Raw genomic sequence first — 27932 nt, 5'->3', positions numbered from 1 at the left:
TATCGCTGAGCTCGAGCTCTTCAAGTCTTTTGGTTCGATGCGGTCGTCGTAAGGTTTTGGTTTCGTTGTTGCTTGGTGTGGGTCCCGTCGAGGGAAGCGAAGTCTATCGATATCTTACACCCTGTATCCCGCCTCTTGGAGACATCCTGAGCATCTCTCGTAAGCACGAACATATCCGCGACCGCAGTAGCATGCCGAGGTAGTTGATGGCGCGACAGAAGCCTTGCTGGGTCGTCGTCCTCCTGCCGCGGCTGCCTGTGCAGCATCGAGACCACAGTCGGAGCTCCTTGGGCTGGTGCCGCCACTGGTGGTACTGGAGCTGTCGTAGTCGTTGGATGAGGAAGTATTGCGTCGGCCCGCTCCTATCGGTGTTGGCAGTCCTTGTGCGCCCTGGCCGGGCCGTTGTCCTGGGTACATTCCATCGTTTACCGAGAAGTTGCGGCAGATCATGTAGGCTCGGGTGGCGGCGGCATTCTTGGCGAGCTCCTCGCTTTCGTATTCAACATCCGTGGAGTACTCTCGGTTGTTTACTCTGACTGTTGATCCGTAACCGTAGCGTGTTCGGTAGGTTTGGAAAAGTGGGTCAGGCCAGTGGCGCCTTTGGCAAAGACCTATATCCGAGGGTCAGCAACCAGTACACACACAAATTGAATCTGCTACCGTGCTGTCAAGTCTTAGACCTGGTCTTCCACCCCGTTGTGTGGATCCCCTACACTAGACAGGGCTATCACCCATGAGTCTTGCACCAATTGCCATGTCGTCAAGACCTCATTTGGCACAACTAGATCCGGCTATGTGGTACCAGCTGTCTAAAAAGAAAAGGAACAGTTCTAGCACTAACCTGTCAGGTACATAACGTAGAACATGTTGGAGGTGGTCGAAAAGGATTATTGACGTGTAATGGAGCGATTGGAACGACTGATGGCGCTTCGATGGTGAGCTGTCAGTCTGAGGGCAAGACTACTGCTGCGGAGTATTGCTGAACTGGCAAGCGTTCGTTGGTGGCGACGATAGTAGGCCGAGAAGGTATCCGTGGCAGTGGTTGTACGACAGTAAATGCTTTTAGGGTGTGGGTGACAGTTGCCAATAAAGCATTGACAGCTGTACAAAAGAGATGAAAAGCGTTGATGTATGAAGAGCAAGGTAGAGGGAGCGGCTTGCAGTCAGTCGGACGGGGATGGGGGAAGCATATGTGCCTACTGTGGGATGGAGGAATATATTGCAGCAGGCGAGTGTAGCATGTATCCAAGCGCGTCTCGCCCACCAGTAAAAACGGAGGGGCAATTGGGCTTGTGGAAATGGATAATCTGCGGGTCTTGTTGCGGCTCTGAATGAGGGAGACCCATAGTATGTGCTGGCGAGAAGGTAGCCAACGGTAAAGGTTCCAGAATTTTAGCTAGTAAGAGACTCAAACCTCAAAAGGTACAGCCTGACCGGTTCGCTCTTGCCACCGTGCTGCACGCAGTAGCGCAGTGAAAAAACGGCTGGCGATCGGACACAATTGCTGTAACCCGTTTTCCCAAGGCTGGACATGTCTCGATCGGCATTGTGCAGGTTTAGACGCCTAGGATGGGCGCATAAACAACGAGGTGGCAGACGTGCATCCTAACAGCACTCTTTGCTCGTATCTCCCGGATGCACTGGGCCCACTAATGCAATATGCAAAGTGAGGGGAGAACGCAAATACGTCAGACTCTGCACCCTTTGTCAAGTGTACCGATACCCTGAAATCTTGGCAACAGAATGCGTGATATCGGCGTATGGTTTGGGAGGCAGGGTCTGAAAGGAATCAGAGACCAGACCAGACGTGCAGCAAAAAAATGGGACTGCTAATCGGCTAGGGTACCAACCGCCAGAGTCGCGACTGGAGAGGAGTTGGACACGATTGTGTGACTGCAAGACAATGCAAAGCATAGTGGCTCGAAGCGAGAACGCGTCACAACAGGCATAGCATGGAGCTACCCGACAGCCCCAGGGGCGAGCGAGACGAGTTGATTGATGCGTTCGAGGGTTCGAGGAGATACCTGGGGTTGGTGTTACCAGAAAGCATCAAGCGTCACTGCCAACGCATACATGCAGAAAGCACGGTCCTCTGAATATCGCTACTGGGAAACGCGCCTGCAGCTCGAATAGGGAAAGGGTCAACGGCTGTTAGCTGTAAGCCGTGTGCATGCAGGCATAAATTGGCATTGCGGAGACTGTCTGATGGCGCTCAAGCACGTTCGCGAGACGTAGTGGAGTACGGTTTGACAGGCGATGATTGACGAGGAGAGGACAGCTGGAGGGGCCAGGCGTTCTCGCGCACGCGATCCCGGTCAATCGAGAGAGACAGAGATGAAGAGTTCACAGACCCTGGGATCCCCATGTTCAAGGCTGATGGTAGGGCATCAAGCAGTCCCCACTTTGCCGAAGTCAAGACATTGAAGATAGCAGGATGCCAAGCTCAGCACGAACGGGTCTGGAGCTTTGGGAGGAAATTTTCGAATCGACACAAAGGGATCATGCGTCGGGCGGCTGCAGAGCGTACTCGACAATTGACCTGCCGCGAAGTGGATAGCAGCAGTACAAAGGTTGAGGGTGCACAGAGCAAGTCGTCGTGGAGCGGAAGCAAAATTCGGACGATTCGATAGGCCGGCGCGGTTCACGACAGGCAGCGGTGCATGGCTAGGTCCCAGGTCCCAGTAAGGACCGCTTCTGTCTGGCGCCGATCCAAGATGGTGGTTGATACATGGAGCGGGACGATGGCGCTTGTGAATAGCGGCAACGAAGCGCAAGGAACAGCCACTGATATATTGGACAAAGAATAGCGTTTGAAGTCCAGACGAGCGCGTCCAAGGCCAGCAGAATCAGCGCGGAGATGAGTGAACGAGCCTCAGAACTATGTCGCACGCGCGGGAGATCTGTGGATGACGCGAGCGCGCCAGCACGGCCACCCGCCCCAAGCTGCAAAACAGGCGGTGAAGAAGCCAGCGCTGTCAACCATGCGCCCCTCTTTCTGCGCATCAATTCTTGACACTACGCATTAGCAAAGAAGGCTGTTCTTTGACCTACTCGACTGCGTGAGAGGGCCGCCATTTGGACCGCAGAGTTGTCGGCCCTGGAGGCGTCCTGTCGTGGATAGGTATGTCGTCTTCGAATCGGCCTGATTCCATCAATAGGCTACTGAAGACCCACATGTTCGAGCGCTTTTCCAACCAAGAGCACCCTCACCCTCCTGTTCAGCCTCGCGTGGTGAGAGGTGGTGCTGCAGCCGGGTGTGGTGCAGGGTAATCAATCTAGAGGGGCCGGGTTTCGCGTCCATTACCGATGCTCGATGAGGGACACAACGCACCGTCCCGACCCTCCGAAACTCGACATTGCAGATTGCAGCCCCTCAGGGTCCATTCACCCTTACACAACTCGAGGATGCGGTAAAGGCTCTGGCCAGCTCTTTCCACGCTCCATGTGTGACGTCTAACAGCATATGACTGCCATCCTTCACCGGCATCGGATAGCGGTGTCTGTCGTCTACTGTCAGTAGCATCAGTTACCCCACGATTCAAACCGACATTCCCTCTCTAGTGACACGTTTCAGACTATCGAGACAGGCATGGATTGCGCATCGAGAATGTACGCCTCGCCGTCTCGTAGCAGACAGGCTACGTAATCGCTGTCAGCTCACAAACAGACTACCCGTCGTACAGGCGCCGTACGCGGGGTCAACGGCCAGACTACGGCATCCGCAAAAAGCAAATGTAATTAGACCGTAGATGGAGTATGTACTACGTCTTGAACAATACGCTGTGCAAAGCGTAGGGGAACCGACGTTGACGTTGACGTTTCGAATGGCTCTCCGCCTACTCCGGAGTCCGACAGAGTACCTAGATATACCAACTTGACAGCCTCATACATAATATACACACATTCATACAACGAGCTGAATCATACAAACCACCACTACAGCTTCTCTCCAATCACCAGAACCGACAACCGTCAAGATGCCTAAGATCGTCCGCCTCACCATGTTCAAGATCCCCGACCAGGACATGGTCAAAGAAGCCATCCAGATGTACAACACTCTCGCCCAAGACGCGAAAAAGGTACGTCGAAGCCCTCTCTTGACTCGCCAACATTCCCTCCAAGTCCTCCCATTCCCGTTTCAGATCTCCATACATACCCGCTCTCTCAGCCGAGTTACGGCCAGCACATATCCATCGAACGTGCAGTGCATACCGCCCGTCCCCTGCACGACGGACCATCTCATCACGTCGGGACCCCAGATTTATTCTAATCGCCCTCGGGCTATTTCCATCTTGCTGTCTCGATAAGAAGAGAGCGGATAATGGCGTCAACCCTCCTCTTCGCGCGCGCGGAGCAATGTCCCTGGCGGGTAATCGCTGGAAATATTGCCGCGGCTAGGAGAAATGGGGTGGGGGTGACGAGGCTGCAGCAAGCGGGCGACACCAGCGCGCGGAATCAACTCCGAGTCACGACGCACATATCGGCCGCCTTGGATCCATTGAAGCCTCACGATGGACAGACTGACGCTAGAGATATACCGACAGCCTCCGCACCGACTGACTTCCGAGGCTATCGTCGTCCGCCGTTTGTTGTTTGTTGCTGCTTATCGAGAGGATGCATGCTAACGTCATTGTGTTTTTGTGCAGGACGGCAAGACGTACATCCAGCTTGCACAAGCCAATGCCACCTATGACGACCCGCGCAGCCAGGGCTACACGATGCTGGCGCGTTGCATATTCGAGTCTAAGGAGGATATGGACTACTACGACAACCAGGATGAGGCACATGCTAAGATCAAGGCGCACTTTAAGCCGAAGGTCAACTCGCCACCGCTCGTCCTCTACTCGGATATGGCATAGAGGGGTTGGGATGTGGGGTGTTGAGCGCTGTAGTGGAATACATGGAATCGAAAGAGAAACACATGGCAAACTTTGTTTTCTGTTGTGATGATGGTGCCAGAAATGACGAAAGATAGCGCCTATGCCTACGCAATTATCCACGACAACATCAGCCGAGTAGGGAAAATAAGAGTCTTGCTCGACCAGACATACGTATCGACAAAGCAAAGAACGTGATGACTGGGATTGATCGCATCAGACCTAGCTGCAGTCTCATTACTCGGCCCTTCTTTGTCTGGTCCAACATCTTTGTCTAAGACAACTCCGATGGTTTACGTGCAAACCGAACAGTACGAGCTTGAGTTCTTCTACCGTCTCGCCCGAAACTTCGGGTTAAGATAACTGCCTGACTTCCAGGCAAAGTCAATAGTCTGAAATCTTGATTTCAGATAGTCTTTGATGAAGATCATCTACTGCCACGCACAAGACATGTCAACCATGAGTGAAACATCTGCTGAAGCTGCTCACCAAGCACAGAAACAAAGCCATAACCACAAAGAGTATTTTATGCCGACTTACAATGACCAAAGCCAGTATACAATGTCACAATCAAATTGATTCCGCTTCTTTCACCAGATGAAAGAGACAACATCTTTACTGTCCAACAAAAGATACCCGTGTATCGTGGTCATCTCCGGCTACTCATAAGAGTGGAATTGCACTCAACCACATCCCTATTTACCTAGATAGCAAATCTGAACGACCTCATGGGCACGCAATAGTCTTCGACATAAACTCAAACACTAAACTCACCAGCACGATAACATCAACAAAACCGGAAAACCTTTCCAATTCTACCTTAACTCCTAAACAGGCGCCCGCCGAAATTTCAGCACAGGAACCATGTCACAAAAAAAGCGTCAAGCACCATCCGTACCGGGCCTACCAACGTATGACTCCCCCGCCTCCTCCTCCAGTAGCTCAGAGCCAGAACCAGAAGACTACAAGCCAAAGGTCAAGCAGGAAGCAGCCGCAACCCAACAAGTAGCCGCAACCCAAGATGTAGAGCCAGTCCAAAAGGCAGAGCCAACCCAAGAAGCAGAAGCAGCGCCAGGAGTCGTGGGATACACCTGGCCACCGCCGGGCTCACCCACAGAGTCCGACACCGACGAACCCGAACCCGAACTTGATCCACTTTCAGATGATATAAATTGGGATGCCGACGAAGAACCACACGGAAACGATGGTGAAAACGAAGCAGGACCGCAGACCAGCGGTGTCGTTGCCCCCGACACCATCATTATCGTCGAAGAGCCCGTAGACCGCATATTCAGAACGCCATCCTCGACGGGCACCGTATATTCGTTTAGATCAGAACGGGCTGGAGCAGACGCAGTAGTAGTAGTAGACTCAGCAGCGTCCTCGCCACTAGGTCCAAAAAGTCCCACTCCACCTCCTCCGTCTCCCGGTCCACCTGCGAATAAGCCGAAGGAGAAGGGTATGCCAGTCGGTATAGCTCCGAGACCAGGACACACAGATGCAGAGACGGGCATGGAGGAGGATGCCCCAGATGCTGCTGTAGCCCGCGCGGTAGCCGCATCAAAGAAACGAAAACGCGAGGAGGAAGAGAAGAATAGGCGCAAGGCGCCGCCGCGGAAGAAGACACGGTTTGCGACACCGGAGAAAGGGGATGATGATGACGACGAGTCTGATGCTCCATCTGAACCAGCAGTAGTTGAGACGGGGAAGAAGCCGAGAAAGAAGAAGAACGACAACGGGAAAAAGGAAGGCACAAAGCCGAAACCCACCAAAGCCCCTCCCAAAAAACCGACAAAGAACACGCCGAAAGGCGGTAAGGCAAAGAAGGGTGAGGGTATGGAGAAAGTTAAGTGTAGTGGAAGAACGACCAAGGGCGAGCCGTGTAAGAATGAGAAGAATGTGAAGAATGTGAAGGAGGGAGATGACTATAATTGTGGGAAGCACAAGTCTGATAAGTGAGGTAAGGTAGGTGATCGTAACGATAATCAACGTGTAATTGTACGCAATCTTCAAATGCAAAGCTTTGTTTTCAGATTTTGGTATTCATACCTGCAGTACAGTACATGCACACATGATCTCCGTTTCCATCTCCATGTCCATCTTCATCCCCATTCTTCCCCGTTTCCTCTTGAGAAAAGGCAGCATGCCGAAGCACAACCTTGCTTATATCCCATCGCTAAACCCAACCCAAAGCATCCCATCCATCCGTACCAAACCAGACGCTTTTTCGTATCGTGAACGCACTCCCCCATGCTGAAGAGGGGAGATGTAGAGTGCTTGTAGAGACGCCTCCGTAGAAAATGCACAACTACTACCACGCAGTTCTATATGCCAGCCGGAGTGTATGCAGAAATATACAAGAAAGATACACGTTATTAAAAAAAAAGTGTGTAGAAGATTTGCGTCGACATTTTGTTCGACCGGGTATCTCGTGGGTGCGTTTACATGATAATCGAAGGAGCTGAATAGCGTCAGTAACTGTGATTCAAATAGTGAGAGGATGTGGGGTGTGAAGGCAAACTTACTGTCAACGTTCTGCTTAATAGACTTGTGCGGCAGAACCGAACCACCATTAACGTAAACCTCATCCCCAATCGTAACATCATCACCAAGCACAGTCACGTTCTCGAGACGCGCCCACTTGCCCACGGTGCTGTTCCAGCCGACAATCGAGCTCTTGACCCAAGCGTGGTCCTTGACGCGGCTGTTCTTGAGCAGCACACAGCGCTGGAGACGCACACCGTCGCCGATGACGACATTGGGGCCGATGGTCACGTTGGGACCGATGCGGCAGTTTTTTCCTATCTTGGCAGACTCGTCGATGAGCACGTTGCCGCCGTAGACGTAGGGTTCCGAAGCGGGGGTCAGCAGCTTGGAGTTCTTGCGCGCGAGCGAAGAGAGGTAGAGGCATGTTCCCGACAGGAAGTCCTTGGGCTGACCGACGTCCATCCAGAAGCCCTCGAGGTCGAAGGAGTGGAGCAGGCCGTCCTTGACAATCGCGGGGAAAGTCTCTTGCTCGATGGATGTAGGGCGCAGCTCGATGCGCTTGAGCACGCTGGTGTTCATGATGTAGATACCGGCGTTGATGCGGTTGCCGACGAACTCGACGGGCTTCTCGACGAAACGGTCGATCTTGGAGGCGTGGCCGGGCTTGTGGACTACGACACCGTATTTGGAGGGCTCTTCGACTTTGGTGACGACGATGGTGCCTTCATCGCCGTGTTGCTTGTGGAACTCGGCGAGCTGCTTGAAGGGGTAGTCGCAGGTGACGTCGGCGTTGAGGACGAAGAAGGGCGAGTCGTCCTTGCCCAGGACGTTCTCGGCGAGCTTGAGGGGGCCGGCGGTGCCGAGGGGCTCGGTCTCGACGGAGAATGTGATGGTCACGTTGTATTGCTTCTCGTACTGCACAGCCGGTTATTTGTGTGCTCCCGTTTGCGGAGGGGCGGGTATACTCACTGTCTTGAGCGCCTCGGCCATGATCTCGGGGCGGTAGTTGACGGCGAGGACAACATCTGTGACGCCAGCAGCGGCGAGGGCCTCGATCTGGTGCTGGATCATGGGCTTGTTCGCGAACTCGACGAGCGGCTTGGGGTAGGTGAGGGTCTGCAATTGGCGTTAGCATTGCCGTTACTTTTGGCATCGCGGGGCTCTCGAGCGAGGGCTGCGCGGGGAGGAGGGCTTACGAGAGGCCTCAGACGGGTACCGAACCCTCCGACGAGAATGATGGCTGCATAGGCTATTAGCTACGTACAACAGAGTCGCAATTGGCCAGGCGTACCTTTCATATTGGTGGTGGTGTAGTTGTGTAAAGGCGCAGGTACTAGGAACTTTGTCGCAGGGAGGAACGGAAGAAAACAGTCAAGTCTTCAACACAGCACAAGCAGGCAGTAATTGCCGGGTATAGAAGAAGAAAAGAGTCGCACGGTCGAGTGAAAGCGCAGGGCAAAGAGCAAGGGAGCTTGTTGGTGATGAGGCCAGCTGTAGGTTATATGCGTCGAAGCACCCGCGTCCACAATTAGCGGAGCTAATGCTTTCCCTGGAAATGTTCTAGCTCACACCGGCGCCGGTTCCCCTTTCTTTCACCCACCACATGCGCAACCCCCGAGTCCCGCTACGCCTCGTTAAACCACTCCCTAACCGCTATCGTGATCGTGGCCTGGCCAGATGGGCCCTGTTCCTGATCGCTCGCCCTATCCGCTTCTAATTCGGGGCGTAGCTTCGTGTTGTGACTGCTAATAGGCTGAGTTCGTATTCCATCACGAGGGAACAATCAGCTCGTCTCATTTCTGCGAATTGGGTACGTGACGCTGGTCACCGCTCTGTTCTCTCTTTTCCAGAGCGAATTGCACCACGTGCCCGTGAAGCTGTGAATTGGGCGGCGTGGTCATCTCAGAATCTTCTGATCACGCCTCGGTCCCCACGTCGGGACCCTGAAAGCTATCCGCGCCCCTGGTACCGCCGACATGTGGCTAGCTGTGGCTGACCGAGAACACTACCAAGCCTTTGACAAACGCCAATGTATCTGTCACGTCGCTCATGGTGCACCTGATCAATCATCAATGCACGACGTTTTGGATTTGCAGATCCATGGTACCTCTATCCGGCCCCTCACAGCCACACTCACGATGTTCGCTCCGCTTCAATCAGCGTTCATGCGACGCGCGTCGTATGTTGGTGGCGAGATTGCCACAATCATGCGTCCAATGCGCTTACGCAGTCTTGAATACGGGTAGATAAAATAGAACTGCGCTTCTGCCGTTATTTTGATCTAGTCTCCACGATGTTCTTCGGTCGCCAGCGGGACTCCCCTCGGTCATCGCGAACCATGGACATGGCATGTTGGAACCAGACCATTTCTTCTCCGCATGCATTGGCTGAACGCTGGTTCTGAATCATGTAATATACAAACTCCCCGTACAAACGCCCAGAACACGTACTATACACAACTTCGTAACCAATCTCACATCCTACAGACTCGTGTATTATCTCAACTCCTCTTCCGAAAGCTCATCGACCTCAACGCATCCCCCACACTACTCCCCCGCTTAAACATGCCCGGTCTCCTCCCGGGCCCATCCGTAGGACTCTGCTCGGGCGACAAACGCTGCCCTTGATTCCGCGGGCTCCCCGTCTTCGTCGGCGTCTTGACCAGACCCTCACCAAACACAAACTCCTTTGCGAAAATCCAATTCCCACGCTCATACCTCCACAGATCCAGACCCACGGCGCGACCCTCCTGGTTCCTCTCACTCAGCTCCTGGCGTATCGTCGCGAACGCGCTGTCCACTTTTGTCTCTTCGTCGACTTTGTTCATGACGGTCCAGTGGGGGCGGAAGCCACCTGCGTCTTGCTCGCTTAGGAATTCAGACCATTGGGTTTGTAAGTCGGCGTGGACGTTCTTCATCTTTGTGTAGCCTGAGTCGACGTTGATGCCTACGCCTTTGCGCATCCGGAAGGGCTTGCCGGTTGAGACATCGAAGGGCTGGATGCTCCCCGATACTTGTGCGAGGCCTTGTTCTAGCGCTTCCATGTGTGAATGTGGGAGTGCGTGGAAGAGCGTGAGATGCGCGCCTGTGCGGTTGAGGTGTTTGGGGAAGTACTGGTTTCGCATGTCGTCCATGGGTTTGGCTAGGGAATCTGTGAGTTTGAGCGTGAGGACGTAGACTTGTTCGTCTTGACTCGCGGTGTTCGGTCTATGCTCTTGTCGGGGATAGTGTCCTGAAGGTCGGCTTTCTTCCACGACGTATGGCTCATTGTTGGCCTGCTTAGGACTGGTCTTGCCTTCCTTTTTGGTTGACCAGCCGCGGAAACTCGTTTTGGCACGGATTCCTGCGCCGGGTCGTTGGGGTTTCTTTGTCTGCTCTTTTTGCTGTACTTGCGTTGCTTCAAAGGATGCGCGGAGGTCTGGGTCTGAACAGGCTCGGGCTTGGATTTGAGGCTGCCGAACCCCGCCGTTGGGTGTGCTGACTGCGGCTGCGTAGGTAACTGCCATTGTGCTGAAACGTGGTGATGCTGCTGATGTGATCCCGTTAGACGGCGATGATGACAAAGATTGACCCAGCTGCCTGAGAACACCAATCCTCATCGAAAACGGGAACGTGGCTGGTGATGTGAGTACTTTCATGAGCTGCCCCTTGAAATGTTGTACGGAACTTCGGAAGATCACATACGTCACTCGACGGCCACTAGTGATGCGCCCGCGCTATGTGGAGATGCCTCAAGCTATCGCGTTTAGGTTTATAGGACGGGAGTACCCCAAACCTCGTGATTTGAGGTGGAGATGCATTGAGTCGTAGGCTTCGAAGTATTGAACCGCAGTATAATTAAGTATATGTAGCAGGCCAGAGCGTTCAACCGCCGCAATGTATGCTTGCTCGTATTCTGAGACCCACAGTTCTCGCTTCTACAGCGATCAGCTGCCTGCAGTCTATGAGAACTGTCCACGGGTATCAAGGACTCCCAGACTCCACGGCCTAAAACACGGTATCTGAGCAACACAGGTCCCTAGATCAGCGTCTGCTGGTGGTGCGCCATCTTCCAATCGCCTGACACGCCCTCTGAAGCACTTTCCAGCACCCATGCGCTCGAGCAGATGGCCCTGAACGTCTCGTTGTCCCTTGTCGCCTCTACGCGGTAGTAGATCAGCGCGCTGTCCTTGCCCAGTATAACGACTTCATCGTGGCTGAGTTTGTATGACTTCCAGGGCTTGAAGTCGGGGCCTTGAAGCATGTTGTGGACTGTTGGGGACGATACACAGGTCAGGATGAGGTCGCTCGGGAAGATCATGACGGGATTGCTGGAGAGAAGCGGGACGAGTTCGGCGCCGGAACTGCATAGCGCTGCCCAGGCTTTGTGTTCGAGCGAGCATATCGTAGCGGTCAAGGACGGGTTCGTGAGCTTTGGCATCGTCATAGTGATTTCGAATGTCGCGATGACTGGAATTGGTATCGGGTGATGTGTTCGCGGTTCCTAAGTCACTGTGGTGTTGCAATAGTGAGCCGGCCAAGATGATGGCGCCACGTTCAAGGCAGAGCCTACCCCGCGACGCCATTGTGACATCACATTTCTCATTGTCGATGCTTGCCTGGGCGGCGTTTTCGATACTTACCGTCGGTATTGTCGTCGAGATGATGCGACGTTATTCGAAACAGTGTCGTAGCTATGCGTTGTCGCATCTCAAAATTGATATGGTCTACCAGCCAAAAGCGCGCCTTCACAAAGAGGAAGGTCGCGCGCCACGGGACCTACGCGATGGCTGCGCAACAGTCTTGCATCGCCGAAATCTTCTCTACGCGATTTAAAGCTTGCTAGACGATGCTCGCCACTTGAAAGCCAGGAAGGTGAATCGCTCGGCGGACCCATGCCGGGTATGCGGGGTGCTGCGAGTAAGCGGGTCCGTAATCGCAACGTCGTATCGCGCATCCATACTCTGGTGTCCCATGCCGGCCTCTGCCCACGCGATAGGTGAAGACTCGGGATGCAGAGTTTGATCAAGATCTGGATGGCGAGTGTCATGGACTGTCTTCGGCCGTGGAGGCGCCGGTTGAGGACTGCAGAGGCAAGGGCGCAGCTGCCTTGGTGGCGTCTACGTCACATGTCGGGCGCATGCTGGTCCAGGCTCCAGGCGATAACGGGCGGTGGGCCAGCGGGGAACCTGCGCGGTGTAGCAGTGAAGGGCGGCCACGAAGGTGATGGAGCACAGTGAGGAGGTAATAGACAATGGATTGGGCACCGTCGTGAAGAGACAAGCCGAGTGATGGCAAACAGCGAGGTCAAGTAATGGCCCGTTGCCTGCGGTGTGTGGAAGCAGCCGGAATGTTCCCGTGCGCAGCTGCTGATTGGCGCACGGGCTCTCGCCGCATCATTACTCACTCACTGCCTCAGCCTGCCTGCATATAAACCAGCCTGTCCCCTCTCTTCCTTCTTCTCACACCACTCTCACACTCCTGCAGCCCACTCATAAGCTGTTCTACCCAACCAACACCACATCCACACCGAGACACAGCACACCGCAAACATGCAGATCTTCGTAAAGACCCGTAAGTAGTCACCGCCACCGCCATGTCTCTGCGCCTCAGCTGCTAACACGCTCACAGTCACCGGCAAGACCATCACGCTCGAAGTCGAGAGCTCCGACACCATCGACAATGTCAAGAGCAAGATCCAGGACAAGGAGGGCATTCCCCCGGACCAACAGCGCTTGATCTTCGCCGGCAAGCAGCTTGAGGATGGTCGCACCCTGTCCGACTACAACATCCAGAAGGAATCGACCCTGCATCTCGTCCTCCGCCTTCGTGGAGGTATGCAGATCTTCGTCAAGACCCGTAAGTTGCCACGTCGCTGTCCATGACCCAACACCCTTACTAACTCTCTCCAGTCACCGGCAAGACCATCACCCTTGAGGTTGAGTCCTCCGACACCATCGACAACGTCAAGTCGAAGATCCAAGACAAGGAGGGCATCCCTCCGGATCAACAACGCCTCATCTTCGCCGGAAAGCAACTCGAGGATGGCCGCACCCTGTCCGACTACAACATTCAGAAGGAGTCCACCCTGCATCTTGTCCTGCGCCTGCGCGGTGGTATGCAGATCTTCGTCAAGACCCTGACCGGAAAGACCATCACCCTTGAGGTGGAATCCAGCGACACCATCGACAACGTCAAGTCGAAGATTCAGGACAAGGAGGGTATCCCTCCGGATCAGCAGCGTCTTATCTTCGCTGGTAAGCAGCTGGAAGACGGCCGTACTCTCTCCGATTACAACATCCAAAAGGAGTCCACGCTTCACTTGGTGCTTCGTCTCCGTGGTGGTATGCAGATCTTCGTCAAGACTCTTACTGGAAAGACCATCACATTGGAAGTCGAGTCCAGCGATACGATTGACAACGTAAAGTCCAAGATTCAGGACAAGGAGGGTATTCCTCCTGACCAACAGCGTCTTATCTTCGCTGGTAAGCAGTTGGAAGACGGCCGGACGCTCTCAGACTACAACATCCAGAAGGAGTCTACTCTCCACTTGGTGCTTCGTCTGCGTGGCGGACAGTAGGTGGTTGATGATTGACGGTTCACGATGATATCTGGGACAGGGCGTTCATGGGATGATCTGCCTGCGGGAGATCTGGTCTTATTCATAGTTTACACGACGGCTGTTAAAGCCTGAACAATGCATCAAGCATGCCTACGGGCGCTGAGAGTTTCTCAATACTTGTCTTATGTGGTTCCCTTGTAGCTTTTCGTTTTTGCGACACATCCATTTGCCATCGACGTAGCTGTCGCTGTCGCCGTCGCCATCTTGGTACTCAGCAACACCAACGGCTTCATTGCGACGCCGAGAGCATGCGCTGCTGCCACGACGCTCATGTACCGCGGCTTCTTTCCGTTGACCCCACTTCTGACGCCATCGACCAACATTATTTCCGCTAACTCCATGAACTACAGTGGCACGTCGCACCAAATCCACATCTTCAAAGAGGAGAGAGTACCTTCGGACCCATTTTACAGCTCCTAAAGTCTAATCTGACTAAACCTGCGGCCTTTCCAGCTACTTCCGCCACCATCTCCGCGACAACCACCAACATATAGCTATCGCCCCGCCGTGCGGAACAACAGCTTCGGAGCTACACACTACGAACGATACGCTCCTCGAAAACACAAGCGATTGCAACAATGGCAGACCAGAAGATGCAATACGTCAAGTACGAATACCTCCATTGCTGGGCTGAGGACCAGCTACGGCAATAACAACGCTGACTGGAGTACAGCTTGGGCAAGTCCGGCCTCAAGGTGTCCAAAGTCATTCTGGGTGCCATGAGCTTCGGTAGTTCGAAGTGGCAGCCGTGGGTCCTGGACGAAGCTGAGAGCTTGCCGCTTCTCGAGCATGCATACAAAAGTGGCATCAACACCTGGGATACGGTAAGCCCACACAGTTCTTGGCTTCATACTACTGAGATACCGATAAATTTGTGAAGCATGCAGAACTAACACACGACAGGCTGATATCTACTCCCACGGCCACTCTGAGAAGATCATCGCAAAGGCGCTGAAGCAATACAACATCCCGCGCAACAAAGTCGTCCTCCTCTCCAAATGCTACTTCGGCGTCGTCGAGGAAGACCCCAGCCTGGGTATTGCATCCGTGTCCACCAATGACGGCGAGATGGTCAACCAAGTCGGCCTCAGCCGCAAGCACATCTTCGACGCGGTCGAGAAGAGCGTCGAGCGCCTCGGCACCTACATCGACGTGCTTCAGATTCATCGGTTGGACCGCGGTACGCCCCGAGAAGAGATCATGAAAGCGCTCAACGACGTGATCGAACGCGGATGGGTTCGTTATATAGGCGCGTCTTCGATGGCAGCGTGGGAGTTTCAGACGCTTCAAAACATCGCCGACCGCAACGGATGGCACAAATTCATCTCCATGCAGAACTACTACAACCTCATCTACCGCGAGGAGGAGCGCGAGATGATTCCGTACTGTCAAGACACTGGAGTCGGCCTCATCCCTTGGTCCCCGATCGCTCGTGGGGCTCTCACTCGGCCTTGGAGCGACCGCTCCTCCAAGCGCGCTGAGACGGACAAGTTCCTTGAAATGCTTGTGCACGGTCGCGAAGACGCCATTGACAAGAAGATCATCGAGCGTGTGGAAGAGGTGGCGAAGAAGAACAACGTTAGCATGGCGTGTATAGCGACCGCGTGGACGATTAAGAAGGGAGTTTGCCCTATCATTGGGTTGAGTTCTAAGGAGAGGATTGATGAAACTGTCAAGAACAGCAACTTCAAGCTCAGTGATGAGGATGCAAAGTATCTGGAGGAGGTTTATGTGCCGAAGGCCAGGCAAGGCTTTTAGATGATAGTGTTAGATATCGTGGTTTGAGGGAAACGACATGCAGTCACTATCAAAGAGTCTATCTGGTTCACCCCTTCAAGGAAATAGATAGACACCTAAAAGTCTACAATGCCTTACAGTTTCGTCGTCGTTTATTGTTGCATCAAGGTAGCCTGCGGAGCGCCTCTTGGTTTTCTCCTTTGCACCCTGTGGCTTTTCAGGACGTGAGAGTTGCATCAAAGTATGAGCAGCGATTTCTTGAGATCGCCCAATGTCTCGGCCGACGTTACTTTTACCACAACCTGATCGGCAACTTTCACTCACGAGGGCGTATTATCTGTCATCCGCTCAAAATCTACTCAACAACCCCAGTCCCAAGTTCTCAGCATCAACAAGAATGGACATCACAATCCGCCTTCGTCTCTATGTTGATGTTGGACACACCGCCCCTCCAGACGCTCGTCCAACGACGCAAAAAGCAGTTCCAATTCCCCCGTTCAACGACACCAAAAGCAACCCCAATTCCCCCAAAACTTCCCCAACACCTTTCCATCTTCATCCCCATCGGCATTACAAATCCCATACCTCACTGCCCTCACCTGACCTACTCGCCCTACCTACCACACCGCGTTCGCGCCACTAGTTCACCACTGGTCTCCCATCACACACTTACCAATCATCCCCCACCGCTAACTCATCTCGAGACGAGCCCCTCGGAAAACCGTTGAGACCAATGTATGTACATCCGGAGTGCGTACATGATACATTACCTTGCATGCGCCACCACGCCGGTCTGGCGGGCGTTGTTTGTACAACGCATCAGTGGGTTGCTTTTTCTCGAGCTGGGCTGTAGGGCTAGCCCCATAGGTGGCGAAGTTTCTAGCTGCTTCTAGCGGGAGGATGGTGTCTGGTAGATGGAAGTTTGGGAAATTGGGGGTCGGGGGTGTTTGTGGTAGCTGGGTACCTAGGTAAGAGGAATTTGGTATGGGCGGGTAGAAAAGGCGCAGGGAAAACTCCCTTCTAGAATCCTCGACGGCGCAACTATGTCAAGAAAGAGGTAGCGAGGTGATCAAGCTCAAGATAGTGTACCGAGATCCGTGCATGAAACGTTGAGATATAGCTAACCATATCACATCAGTACGGATACTCGTAATCCCAACGTCGAACTAATTCCCGTACGTTCTCACGCATCCAAGAACAATCGGCTACGAAACCCGGTCCCTCAGACTCGAAACCGCGCGTACGTCGAACCCAGCCAAAAATGAGATCACCATGCGTTCCCTTTCCGGTGAATGTGGGAACCCGCCTTTACACACTTACACAACGCCACACACGCTCTAACCCCGCAGTAAGATGGTAACTACCAGAAATCTAGCCCTTCAAGGTCTAAACTCTACTTTACACACACAGTGATCGCAAGCATACGCCTGTTTCTATACTACCACACACGCTTGCACGCTGTACAGCAAGAAGACAGGCCCATCCCGTCCTCCAAACTCTCGCCTAAGCACGCTCATGACCCGTTGTCGCGACGGATCGGCTAGTCAGCGGGCGTGATCGTGATCGACAAGGAAGGGGCCGGGTAGATCATTCCAAAGGGCCAAAATTAACAAACCTGTTCCTCGCTCTTCTTTCGAGCGTTTGAGCGTGAGGCAGAGGACTCTCATCCTAACAGATAGTGCGTATGCGGGTAGTGTCGGAAGCGAGGGGCGGGAAAGGCGGTGTGGTGCAGCCAGTCTTTTTTTTCCCGCGAGCGAGACCAAGCCGGAGTTTTGCCGGAAATGCAGTCCGGCGATTTCATGGGCTGCATTGAACGTGAAACACAAGTTGCAGTAGGAAGGCGTGTTCCTGTCGTTCTGGCTGTTTTGGGTAAGTGGGGTGGCGAGGGGTTGGCGATGGTAATGCAGGCACGGAGATTGGGGGTTGGTTTTGTAAAGTCTTTTGCCGTTGCGGTGTAGAAGTGGCTGGGGAGTCGGTGCGACTGAGTCACACCAACCCTTGCTCAGAAAACTTCACGTACGAGTCACGATGTAGAGCAGTGTAGATGTGAAGGCAATAGTGATAATACCGATATTGATAATTCCCATGTTTTGATTTTGCTATAGCCTAGCAAAATACACCCGATAAAGACAATGATGGATAGATACATACTCTGTTTTCAGTAGTTAAAAAAGAAATCCGCCTCACTCACAGCTTTCGGCAACAAGTGCCGAAAGGGCCGGAGGAGTATGTTCGAAGCCTCAAGGAAAGAAAGAAAGCCTGCTCGCTCGCTATGCCAGTAACACAATCGTCAAGAAGATGAAAAGGTGACTTTGTTCTGCTTGCTGAGAGGTTGATAACACGGTGTTGAACGTCAACAACACAGGAGTGTTGGAGTGCGACACCATACCAGGGACCCCTCCAACAATGTTGCAAGGAACAACTAAAAAGGAAACAGGAAAAAATAAACAGTTCAAAGAACACACAGGACCAGCGGTCCGCGGCTCTGCCTCGCTTGCTCGTGTTGTAAAATCAAGTAGTCGTGATCGTTGTCGTAGATCATACGTGCAGCCGTCTCCGTTCAGAAGGTCAATAAAAGTCGTATGAATTCATTTGTGGTGGTGAAAGAATATTGGTTTCCGGTGTCGCCGGGTAGTGAGCGTGATGTAGTTGGGAGGGTTAGGATGAGCCAGAAGCTGCTTGTAATCGTGAGATCGCGGGCTAACTTGGCATCCATAGGACACCGGGGAATCGCAGGAAATGCAGGACAGGTCGTTCATCATTTTAGGTCGGGTCATCAGCCGTTATGCGTGCAAACATCGGACACATGAGTCGTGGGTCGTTCTATTTATATGGGTTGTGCCGTGAAAGCAGGCTGCTGAGAGGGTTGTCGGTGGATGAGTCGCGCGTAAACAATTGGTCGTGAAGAGTATGTGCAGCCTGGTGATTAGATTATGGTAGGGCTTAGTTGGCCCTGATGACAAGCTTCGAGAGGAACTTGTTCGACAATGAGTCGAAGTCGGTACGGTCGAACTTGCAGTCACTTCTTGAACGGAGGTACGTTTCTGTAATGTTCGTTAGTGTGTGTAGACAGTAGCAGGGACGTCAGACTTACCATATTTAGTGACGTGCGCGCGGACCTCGGTCATGGCATCGCAGACCGCAGGGTTGGAGGCAAGGAGGTGGTGGTGTTTCCTCGAATCCCACTCAGTGAAGGAAGGAAGCTTCTGCGAGATGGCCGAGAAGAGACCAACAATGACACCAACAGGTGTACCCTCCATCTCACCGCAGAACTTGTTGACGGCACCAACGTCAGGAACGCGGTAGTTGCAGTCGAACTGAATCAACTCCCAGACAGCGAGGAGGATGGCAGCGAGCATGAAGATGGTGGGCCAGTTCTTCAGCTTGTCGCCACTGTAGACCGACTGGTAGAGCGAAGAGAGCTCCTCAAGAACGTCCTTCTGCAGCTCACGCCACATGTCGGCAAGAGCACACTTGACCTGGAAGTTGATCATGACAGGTGCGATGGTCTTGCCAGAGAACTTAGACTGTTGGTCCTCGACCTTACCAGGCGTGTTGTCCTCATCGCCGAGACCCTCGATCATGGTGACGTGGAGAGTCAGGTTGTAGGCGAGGACAAGCTTGAGCGCCTTGCGGATGACGGGAAGCTTCTCGCGAGTGTAGAAGCGGTAGGCCGTCTTCAACAACTCGGTGACGAAGTAGGTACCCTCAAAGTACTCATCAACGAACTGCTCGAAACCGCCGTCGATGTGGCGGTCAAGGTAGTCGGAGAGCATAGCGCGGGAGATGCCCTCCATACCAGCGGACAACTTGGCGGTGTTGATCTCGAAGTGGAGACCGTTGAGGGTCTCGTGCCAGTCAACGCCGAAGCACTTCTCATCACGGACGTAGACATCGCGTGCCATGATGGGGAGGTAGTGGCCGTAGCCGTGGGTAACGTAGATCAGACGCTCCGATGTCGAGAAGCCCTTGATGTTGCCGATGGAGAAGCCAAGGCTGACATGGCGCTCGTAGTCGGCCTTCCAGTCCTTCATGAAGTAGGCAATATCCTTGATGTCGATACGCGTGCACGGGACCTGCCAGAGACGCGCGTGGGATGGCTGGCAACCAGCGCACGGGTCGCCCTTGTCACAAGTCTTCTTGAGGAACTTACACCTCAGGCATGCACGAAGCTTGCGGATCTCGTGAGCCTGCTGTCGCTGATCAGGCCTGAGAGGTCCCCTTCTCCTGCCGACGCGCTTCTCGCCCGTGGCGTCCTTCTTGGTGGTGTGGGCGGGTGTCTTCTTGACGATGGTCTTGGCAGGCTTCGATCCTGTCGCGGTCGCGGTTGCGGGTGATTTCCTGCGACGAGCCGGCGGTGAGCTGACGGCTGACGAGGTTGGCGACGCGGTATTTGACGAGGATTGTTTTATGACAATGGGCTCGACGCGTGCCATGGGCGGGCTGACGGACTGGGTAGGCGAGATGTAGCTGGCGAAGTCGTGATCGCTCATCGGGAGCCCGTGGGTGTGATTACAGCTGTCAGAGTGGGAGTGGGAGTGGGAGTGGCTATGCGAGTGCACAAGCTCCAAGTTGTTCTCTGATTGAGGAGAGTGCATGGGGAACTGTATCTCCTCGAAACTGCTGAAGGAATGGGCTGACGGTGGCACGTCGGAGTGGTTCGAGTTTGACGAATTCGAGCCGGTGCGGATGTGGAGTGACTGGGCTGGGTTGAAGATGATGGCAGAGCTATCTGAGTAGTCGTACGAGTTGCGGTGACCGTGGCCGAGGCCGACGTCGACCCAGCCGTTGTCGCTGCTTGAGAGCGAACGGATCTCCATCCAGTTCTCACCAGGTGAGCCAGTGCCAACGCTGGGATTTGAGTGAGCGGTGTATTCGGCGGGCGCGCTGCCGAGGTGAGTGAACTCTTGCTGGAAGTCGTTCATTGTTTGCATTGTAAAGGGCGCAGTAGTCAGGGTGGGTAGCCCGTCCATGCTGGTTGTGGTCATGAAGTTCATGGGCGCCATGGACATGGAGTTCATCATGTGCGGGTTGATGCCGAACTCGACAGGCGACGTCTGCAGAGGCCCTCCGTATGTGCTGAATTCCGTGCCCATTCCCATTGAGCCCTGCCCGTAGCTATCCTGCCCAAAGCCATCCGTGTTGATGTTCATCCAAGTGGCCAACATGGGGTTCATCGGTTGCATGGCCGCGGGAAAGCCGAGACCCATGTGGAGAGGTGCCATGCTCGTCGTGCTCGGGTGCGAGTTGTGCGCGGTAGACGCGGCTGCATTGTTGATACGGCGCTGCTGATGCGGGTGCTGGTGCTGGTGGTGCGAGTGCTGCTGTTGCTGCTGCTGGCTACCATCGTGCTGCTGTTGTTGCTGTGTCATCGTGCCGGGTGAGATTGGCAGCGGCCACGTTTGGGAGAAGTTGTAGGTTTGTCGGTTCGGGTCGAAGGAAGGATCAAAGGCACCGTCCACGCCGTAAATGGCCCCGTCAAAGTCGATGTGTTGGTTCTCCATGTTTGCACGGAGAGTGAAAATGGGGTTCGAGTGTTCTCAGCCTCTTCGAGCTGATAGTAAGCGGTGAAGGTAAGCGGGCGGGCGATGGGCCGACCAGAGTGTAGGAGGATGATGCCAAGACGCGTACACCGCTTTTTGTATGCAAGTCCCAGCCCCACACACCAATGGCTCGTCTAGTCCTACACTTGGTTAGGATAGCGCCAGAAGCGCTGCAGCGGACCGCGCGATTCGCAATCGAGGTCAAAGAAAACCCTGACCAGCGCCGACGTGCACGAGGGTTCCTAGACGGGCGCGTTGGGTGGTGTGCGGGTAGCGAGAGGGTGCTCAACTATCGTGGAGAGGCGCCTCTAGTGAGCAGATCGTTGAGCGACGACAGAACCGAATTGTGTTCGCCCGCCGAGACGCTCCACAGGTGTCCTTAGCCAGCTCCGCCTCTCGGTCTGGCTGTCCTCTGGCTAACTGAACCCACGCAAGCTGACGCCTCACCCTGCAGCAGCCAGTGAGACGGCGATGCAGGCCAGTGTGTCGCAATATCGCTCTTCTCTCGGATCAGCTGTCGCCTATCGAGCACAATGACCCCTCCTGCGATAGTGCCGATAAGCGTTAGACTCGGGGTCCGGTAGGTAGCATCAGGGTGTGGAGGGGAGCGTTGGGGATGCCGCAACAAGCAAAGACAGCCTATACTCGACGCTGTGGGCTATATCCACCCCTCATGCCCGTGCTGGATCGTCCACCTTCACCTCTCGAACGAGCTGTTCAACATGCAGCCAGGCGAACCGGCCTGCGCTACTGGCGCCCGTCGGTGGATCTAAGAATATAGACTGCGACAAATGGTGGGCAAAGTCGCGGATACTACCATGGACCAGGGCTGTCCGTATTTGCCTCACTGGCATGGCCCGGTCTGCGATTCTATAACGGCACTTCGCCGTCGACGTCCAGACTCACCGACACGTCCGAGGATGCCTCGCAACTTGTCCCGCCGTCATCATACATTCCAGAGTCCTCGGCCATCCGCAGCATGAGCGCCATACCTGCCTCCACGCGCGGTGCCCACTCGCCGGCGGTTCCTCGCGTTGGCAAGCGCTCATCGTTACCCTGGCATGCCGAGCGCCTTCTGCGTAACATCGCTTCCGATCGTACTACTGAGCGCCGTGTCTTGCATCCGGATTCTCGTCCATGGCAGCCGTTTCAAGTATTGTGCATCCTGTCATGCCTTGCCCGCATATCGCCGTTTGAGCAGCGACAGCTTGACAGGATAGCGCCCCTGGTCTTACTGGTAGGCGTATTACATTGGTATCACTCTTGCTGTGGCATGCCGAGATTCGTCATAGTGCTCGTGACCATCTCTGCCATCTGTTTCGTTTTACTTTCGTTTGAAGTATACTGTAGTTGACTGCTTCCCAAGTCTTAGAGATGCTTCCACGTTTTCGGCAAGATCTGCGTGGTTCTGCAGTGTCGCACCCACAATTTAACAGGTCAGTAGCCACGCAAGCCACCATCATCCGAAGTCATGGGGAGTGGATAGCGTTGTGCTACTGTACGGCCTTGCTGACGTTTCTTTGTCCAACATTCTCAGGGCGTACCATAGGCGAGGCGGCCGCATGTTGGGTCTCCGTATGACGCGAGCAACGTTGTCTTCCTATTGACTGGGTTTGACTTGCGACTTGCGCAGAGTACGAAAGGGAAAGGCGACAGGTTGGGGAACATCCCCGCACTCGATAGGAGAGTGACCGGTTGATCTCCTTAGCTTTGACAGTTGGGGAGATTGGATGAGGCATTTGGGTACTTTGTGGGATGCATTCTTCCCCGTCTCGTGAGTATGGAGTAGCACTAGAAGTGGTGACGGGTGTAAGACCACGCAAGTAGCGCCATGCAGTAGAAACAAATGGAATGAGAGCAGGGGTTGAGAGAATTGGTGGTGAGCACAAGAAGAAGTGGCGATGTAATGAGAGAAAAGCAGCGATTGCGACAAAGTTTTGCTCCGTTTGTGATGTGAAGGAAGTCGCGGTGTGCTGGAGCGCTCTTTCCGTACACACGGCAGCCAGAGTTTGGTTCACCTGATAGAAGAACGTCACGGCCTGTCGGCCATTACAACACCATTCAAGCTTTCATTCGACAAAACTTTGCTGACTAGGTCATGCAAAGTTCTCACCCTGTGTAAGGGCAGTAATTGCGCATCTGAACTATAGTCCAGAAAATCCTGTGATGTCAGCTCAGCATGAGCCCAGGGCCAAACGACTGGCCTACATCGACACAGCGCGAACGGTCTTATCCAGGCGTAGTTCACCTGTTGTAGATACGTTTGTGCTGCCTGTCACTGAACCATGTCCCACTGGTATCACTGACGGCGCTGTGTAGCGATCTTTGCTTGGGTTACATTGTTACTTAGGCCAAGACGGATATCTACATACAGCCAGATGCATACCAAGAGCTTGCGATGAAGATATGATACTGAACGCGGATTAGTTAACTAAAGTTCAGGCGTGCACTGCGAGGTGGTCGACCTGACATATCTCAAGTTTGAGAGAATCAAGACCATACCGGAAGAAAACGAAAAGGTACGTATGTCTATATCGATGTGATGCAGCCGGTCCTTCCCAGCTGTCCGTGTTCATTACTTGGCCAGCTGACTGGCTTTGCAGGTGCCGAAACTTGTTGCGTATAAACGATGTGGCGGCAATATAGCACACCTTATACATACCGAACCCTGAACTGCAGAGAGACGAGACTTTACAACTCAGGCTATTGTTGATGCAATGACGCCTACTGAAGAGCCGTAGATGGCGGAGTACGGGAAGTTGGATATGTGGATCCGCAGCCGGCCTTCGGCTCCACGCGCATCTCCCGTACCTCGTGTAACGCAGACAGAGAGTGAAGCAGTATATCTGAGACTCTCGTGGGGCATGTCAATTGTCACTTCCATTCTGGCGAGATAGAAGGCGCGACTTAGTCAAGTGTTGTGATTGCCAGATTCATCTTCGACACCGCTCAATCATCACGAACGAGCAAACTTCACAACACTCCAAAAGACCTCAACCATGGCACACATCGGCGCGCTGCCCAAGATCCACCGCTACATCACGGCCCATGATGATAAAGGCAAAGCCGTCTTCAGCAAAGCCTTCAACGAGGAAAGCAAGATGAAAGCCAACGACGACGGCATCGCCTTCGCCCTCAGCTTCACCACCAAAGGCTTCCCGGTCGATATGAACGACGACCAAGATCTCGATGTATACGGCAATTATCTCAAGGACGCCCCAGGCCTCGTCGTCTCCGGTGGCACAGTCCTCCGTCACGTCGACATCCCCCCAGACACAGCGTGCACGATGCACCGGACTGTGAGCTTGGACTACGGCTGCGTGCTCGAGGGCGAGGTCGAATGTCTACTAGACAGCGGCGAGAAGCGGTTGATGAAGCGGGGTGACGTTGCGATTCAGCGTGGAACGATGCATCAGTGGATCAACCACAGCAAGACCGACTGGACGCGCATGCTGTTTGTTCTGCAGGAGTCGAAGCCACTGAAGCTTGCGGGCGAGGCGGTCGGCGAGGAACTTGCTGGGATGGCTGGCGTGCGTTCTTCGGATTGAGTTATGTGTCGATGAAGAACAAGATGCGATGGTTCCCTATCGATAGCAGATGTCGCCAAGCCAGCTAGCACTCAATCTGATCACTCCCCACGTGCTCCACTCTTTCTTTCCTGTACCTGCGTAGCATTTGCAACAGACAAAGAGCAGTCATTAACTCACGTAATGTTGGCCACACTATGCGAGCGCGTACCGTGATACCCATACCATATCTGGACGCTGCACCTGCACTCGAACAATACTAAGCAACCCTTGCTAAAAGTCATCATACGCGCCAGCCACTCACGGATGCCCAGTCGTGTACCGCTCAATATTGAGACGCCGCGAAGTGCACGTACAAAAGATGGCTCTTCCACTACGTCCCTCAGCTCCTGCTTCCCGCTTAGAGGAGATTATTCCCGGATCAGAACGAATTGAAGAGCTTTCAGACGAAGAGCTGGACAGCGATTACGAAGATATGGGAACCGCTACTATGGAAGAGCAAGCAAACATCGGTTATCTGGAGAGTATAAGGATACCAATCAGAGATTCACTCGTAACGGACACATCGGAAGCGGATGATGAAACGTCCAAGGCCATATTGCCTTTCTTGGAAGGCAACCCCAACAATTTCCCACTCAACGCTTCTGGCATACCGAGCTTGCAGCGACGAAAGCACGCCTACTTCTTAGAAGGACAACTTGATGACTGGCCGGCACGCGCTGCCGCATTGGATGCTGCGCGACCATGGATTATCTACTGGTCTCTGCAGGGTCTGACCGCACTGGGGTCTGATATATCCGACTACAACAGAACGTAGGTCTTTCCAACTTGAACAACCCTTTGCAAACAAAAGTCCAATACATGACTACAACCGTACATGTTCTGATAGCACATAGAACACCACACACCGCCTCCCTGGCCCAACATCCGGACGGAGGATTTGGAGGTGGCTATGGACAATACGCTCACCTTGCCTGTACATACGCTTCAGTGCTATCACTCGCCACGGTCGGCGGAAAGGAATCATATGAGACGATCAATCGCAAAACACTATGGCACTTCTTGGGTCGGATGAAGCAAGCAGACGGAGGCTTCACCATGTGCGCAGGCGGCGAAGAAGATATCCGCGGTGCCTATTGCGCCCTAGTCGTACTATCTCTCCTCAACCTCCCTCTCGAGCTACCACCCGATGCACCAGTACGAAAACAAGGCTTCACCACCTTCACAGACGGCCTGGGTGACTGGATCTCCAAATGCCAGTCCTGGGATGGCGGCATCTCCGCAGCTCCAGGCAACGAAGCTCACGGGGCCTACGCATTCTGTGGACTAGGCAGTCTCGCCATCCTCGGCCCACCAAAAGAGACGCTTCACAAGTACCTAGACGTCAACATGCTGATCTACTGGCTATCATCGCGCCAATGCACACCAGAAGGTGGATATAATGGCCGCACAAATAAGCTCGTCGACGGCTGCTATTCCCACTGGATCGGCGGCTGTTGGTCCATTGCCGAAGCTGCGACCACGAGAGGACTATGGAACCGCGGCGCACTTGGTCGTTACATCTTAGCTGCGTGTCAAGAAAACAAGGGTGGACTGAGAGATAAGCCGGGCAAAGGCGCAGACGCATACCACACTTGCTACAACCTGGCTGGGCTGAGTGCGGTACAACATAAGTACGCCTACGATGAGAATGTAAACAAGACTCTTGGTACGGGTACCTTTGGCGCACCTTTCCATTGGAAGATGGAGGGTCGTTATGACGGTGAGGACAAGGTGTGGGATGAGGGTGATGCGGTGAGGGCGGTACATCCTGTGTTCGTTATTCCCTTCATGTCGGTGTATGAGACGAGGAAGTACTTTGAGGAGAAGGAGGGCTTTTAAGCATGTCAGTCCGAATACCTATGATAATCCTCAAACGCTATAGAACCGAAACCGAAACCTCTATGAAAGCAGTCATGACCATGACTGCCGCAATAATTCTGTATCATCCAAACGCCTACCCTCAATCCTTCAAGGTTAAGTCTAATGCCCATTCATCTTCCTCCCGCCCACCTCCTCCAAAATCTTCAACTGTCCCGCACCAATATCATAGATAAGCCCATGAAGCGACAGCCCACGCTCCACAACCGCTCTCTTAATAGCCGGATGCTGTTTCAGCACTTCAATCGACTGTTGAACATTTAGCTCCGCAACACGCGCCGCCCTCGCATCATCGTTGGGAAGGCCCTCCAACTCGACTTTGTGTTTACGACGGAGTCTGTCGGTGTTGTTAGTACGGTAGCTTTTCAATTCCAGGATACTGATCCTGCGAACACGCGTTCGCCCCACCAGATCCCCTCCCCACATGCTCGCAGAGAAGGGAGTAATCAAAATGGTAAACTTACTCTCGAACAGGCCCCAGCCACTTATTCAAAACACCGCCCAAATCGTCGTCTCCCAAAGCCGCGTTCGCCCCGCCACACTTCGTGTGCCCGCAAACAACTACTTTGTTGACTTTCAAATGCACAACCGCATATTCTACTACACTCGCCGCTGAAAGATCATCTGGATGCACCGTATTCGCTATATTGCGGTGCACGAAGATCTCACCAGGCTTGCAGTGACATACAGTGGTTTCGGGTATGCGACTGTCTGCGCAGCCAATCCACAGAATGTCGGGAGCTTGACCTTGGGCGAGAAGTGTGAAGGCGTTGGGGTCGAGGGCTGTTGTGTCGGTGCGGTAGGTTGCGTTGCCGGTGAGGAGGTGCGCGAGGGGTTCTGCGTTGGGAGGTTAGTAAAGTGGTGTGATGTGTGCATGATGGAATCCTTGTGCGGAACATCTGGGGTGATGCGACCGGGGTGTGGATCAGTCAGGGGATGTATAAAGTCTGGGGTAGCCCCCAGGATTGCGACATCTCTTGGTGCTTTTTGCGCATCCGCATCTTTTGCGTAGAGAATCCTGAAAATTCACAGCGAAACTGAAGCAAGAGCACGTACCAATGTAAGTCGCCATTGCTAAGTCGGATAAGCGGCTGGTAAGTCTATACCTATATCTCTGTATGCCCAGCACCAAGTGTATGACAAGCCTTGGCCGGATATCCCACGGCAAGGTTATATACCAAGTATGTAAGAGAAGGGACTTGAATAAGGGATGTGAACCAAGGTAGGCTTCAATGACCGCA

General features: G+C 53.7%; 10 protein-coding genes across 10 annotated transcripts; 5 read left to right on the top strand and 5 right to left on the bottom strand.

Moving 5' to 3' along the window:
• Positions 1 to 114: 114 nt before the first annotated feature.
• Positions 115 to 866, bottom strand: J4E78_006609 (uncharacterized protein; the record flags this gene model as incomplete). The annotated part of the gene is made up of 2 exons (XM_049367219.1): positions 115 to 611; positions 842 to 866. The coding sequence occupies 2 exons, from the start codon at positions 864 to 866 to the stop codon at positions 115 to 117; spliced, it is 522 nt and encodes a 173-aa protein (XP_049220966.1).
• A 3111-nt stretch (positions 867 to 3977) lies between these two features.
• J4E78_006608 (uncharacterized protein) lies at positions 3978 to 4859 on the top strand (the record flags this gene model as incomplete). The annotated part of the gene is made up of 2 exons (XM_049367218.1): positions 3978 to 4079; positions 4647 to 4859. The coding sequence occupies 2 exons, from the start codon at positions 3978 to 3980 to the stop codon at positions 4857 to 4859; spliced, it is 315 nt and encodes a 104-aa protein (XP_049220965.1).
• Positions 4860 to 5741: 882 nt separating this feature from the next.
• On the top strand, positions 5742 to 6836 carry J4E78_006607 (uncharacterized protein; the record flags this gene model as incomplete). The annotated part of the gene is made up of 1 exon (XM_049367217.1): positions 5742 to 6836. The coding sequence occupies one exon, from the start codon at positions 5742 to 5744 to the stop codon at positions 6834 to 6836; it is 1095 nt and encodes a 364-aa protein (XP_049220964.1).
• A 482-nt stretch (positions 6837 to 7318) lies between these two features.
• Positions 7319 to 8662, bottom strand: MPG1 (mannose-1-phosphate guanyltransferase; the record flags this gene model as incomplete). Its single annotated transcript, XM_049367216.1, has 5 exons — positions 7319 to 7338; positions 7403 to 8279; positions 8334 to 8480; positions 8561 to 8604; positions 8656 to 8662. 5 exons carry the CDS (start codon positions 8660 to 8662, stop codon positions 7319 to 7321), a joined length of 1095 nt encoding a protein of 364 aa, XP_049220963.1.
• A 1202-nt stretch (positions 8663 to 9864) lies between these two features.
• J4E78_006605 (uncharacterized protein) lies at positions 9865 to 10869 on the bottom strand (the record flags this gene model as incomplete). Its single annotated transcript, XM_049367215.1, has 1 exon — positions 9865 to 10869. One exon carries the CDS (start codon positions 10867 to 10869, stop codon positions 9865 to 9867), a length of 1005 nt encoding a protein of 334 aa, XP_049220962.1.
• A 512-nt stretch (positions 10870 to 11381) lies between these two features.
• On the bottom strand, positions 11382 to 11783 carry J4E78_006604 (uncharacterized protein; the record flags this gene model as incomplete). The annotated part of the gene is made up of 1 exon (XM_049367214.1): positions 11382 to 11783. The coding sequence occupies one exon, from the start codon at positions 11781 to 11783 to the stop codon at positions 11382 to 11384; it is 402 nt and encodes a 133-aa protein (XP_049220961.1).
• Positions 11784 to 14542: 2759 nt separating this feature from the next.
• Positions 14543 to 15722, top strand: J4E78_006603 (uncharacterized protein; the record flags this gene model as incomplete). Its single annotated transcript, XM_049367213.1, has 3 exons — positions 14543 to 14571; positions 14638 to 14788; positions 14868 to 15722. 3 exons carry the CDS (start codon positions 14543 to 14545, stop codon positions 15720 to 15722), a joined length of 1035 nt encoding a protein of 344 aa, XP_049220960.1.
• A 2922-nt stretch (positions 15723 to 18644) lies between these two features.
• Positions 18645 to 21205, bottom strand: J4E78_006602 (uncharacterized protein; the record flags this gene model as incomplete). The annotated part of the gene is made up of 2 exons (XM_049367212.1): positions 18645 to 18745; positions 18796 to 21205. 2 exons carry the CDS (start codon positions 21203 to 21205, stop codon positions 18645 to 18647), a joined length of 2511 nt encoding a protein of 836 aa, XP_049220959.1.
• A 3038-nt stretch (positions 21206 to 24243) lies between these two features.
• J4E78_006601 (uncharacterized protein) lies at positions 24244 to 24792 on the top strand (the record flags this gene model as incomplete). The annotated part of the gene is made up of 1 exon (XM_049367211.1): positions 24244 to 24792. One exon carries the CDS (start codon positions 24244 to 24246, stop codon positions 24790 to 24792), a length of 549 nt encoding a protein of 182 aa, XP_049220958.1.
• Positions 24793 to 25132: 340 nt separating this feature from the next.
• On the top strand, positions 25133 to 26652 carry J4E78_006600 (uncharacterized protein; the record flags this gene model as incomplete). Its single annotated transcript, XM_049367210.1, has 2 exons — positions 25133 to 25584; positions 25668 to 26652. The coding sequence occupies 2 exons, from the start codon at positions 25133 to 25135 to the stop codon at positions 26650 to 26652; spliced, it is 1437 nt and encodes a 478-aa protein (XP_049220957.1).
• Positions 26653 to 27932: the final 1280 nt, after the last annotated feature.

Source organism: Alternaria triticimaculans, assembly GCF_023758025.1.
Source record: "Alternaria triticimaculans strain BMP 0046 chromosome Unknown scaffold_9, whole genome shotgun sequence".
Classification (NCBI taxonomy): Eukaryota; Fungi; Ascomycota; class Dothideomycetes; order Pleosporales; family Pleosporaceae; genus Alternaria; species Alternaria triticimaculans.
Note: the sequence above shows the minus strand (reverse complement) of the source record. Positions and strands in the feature narration are given on the sequence as shown.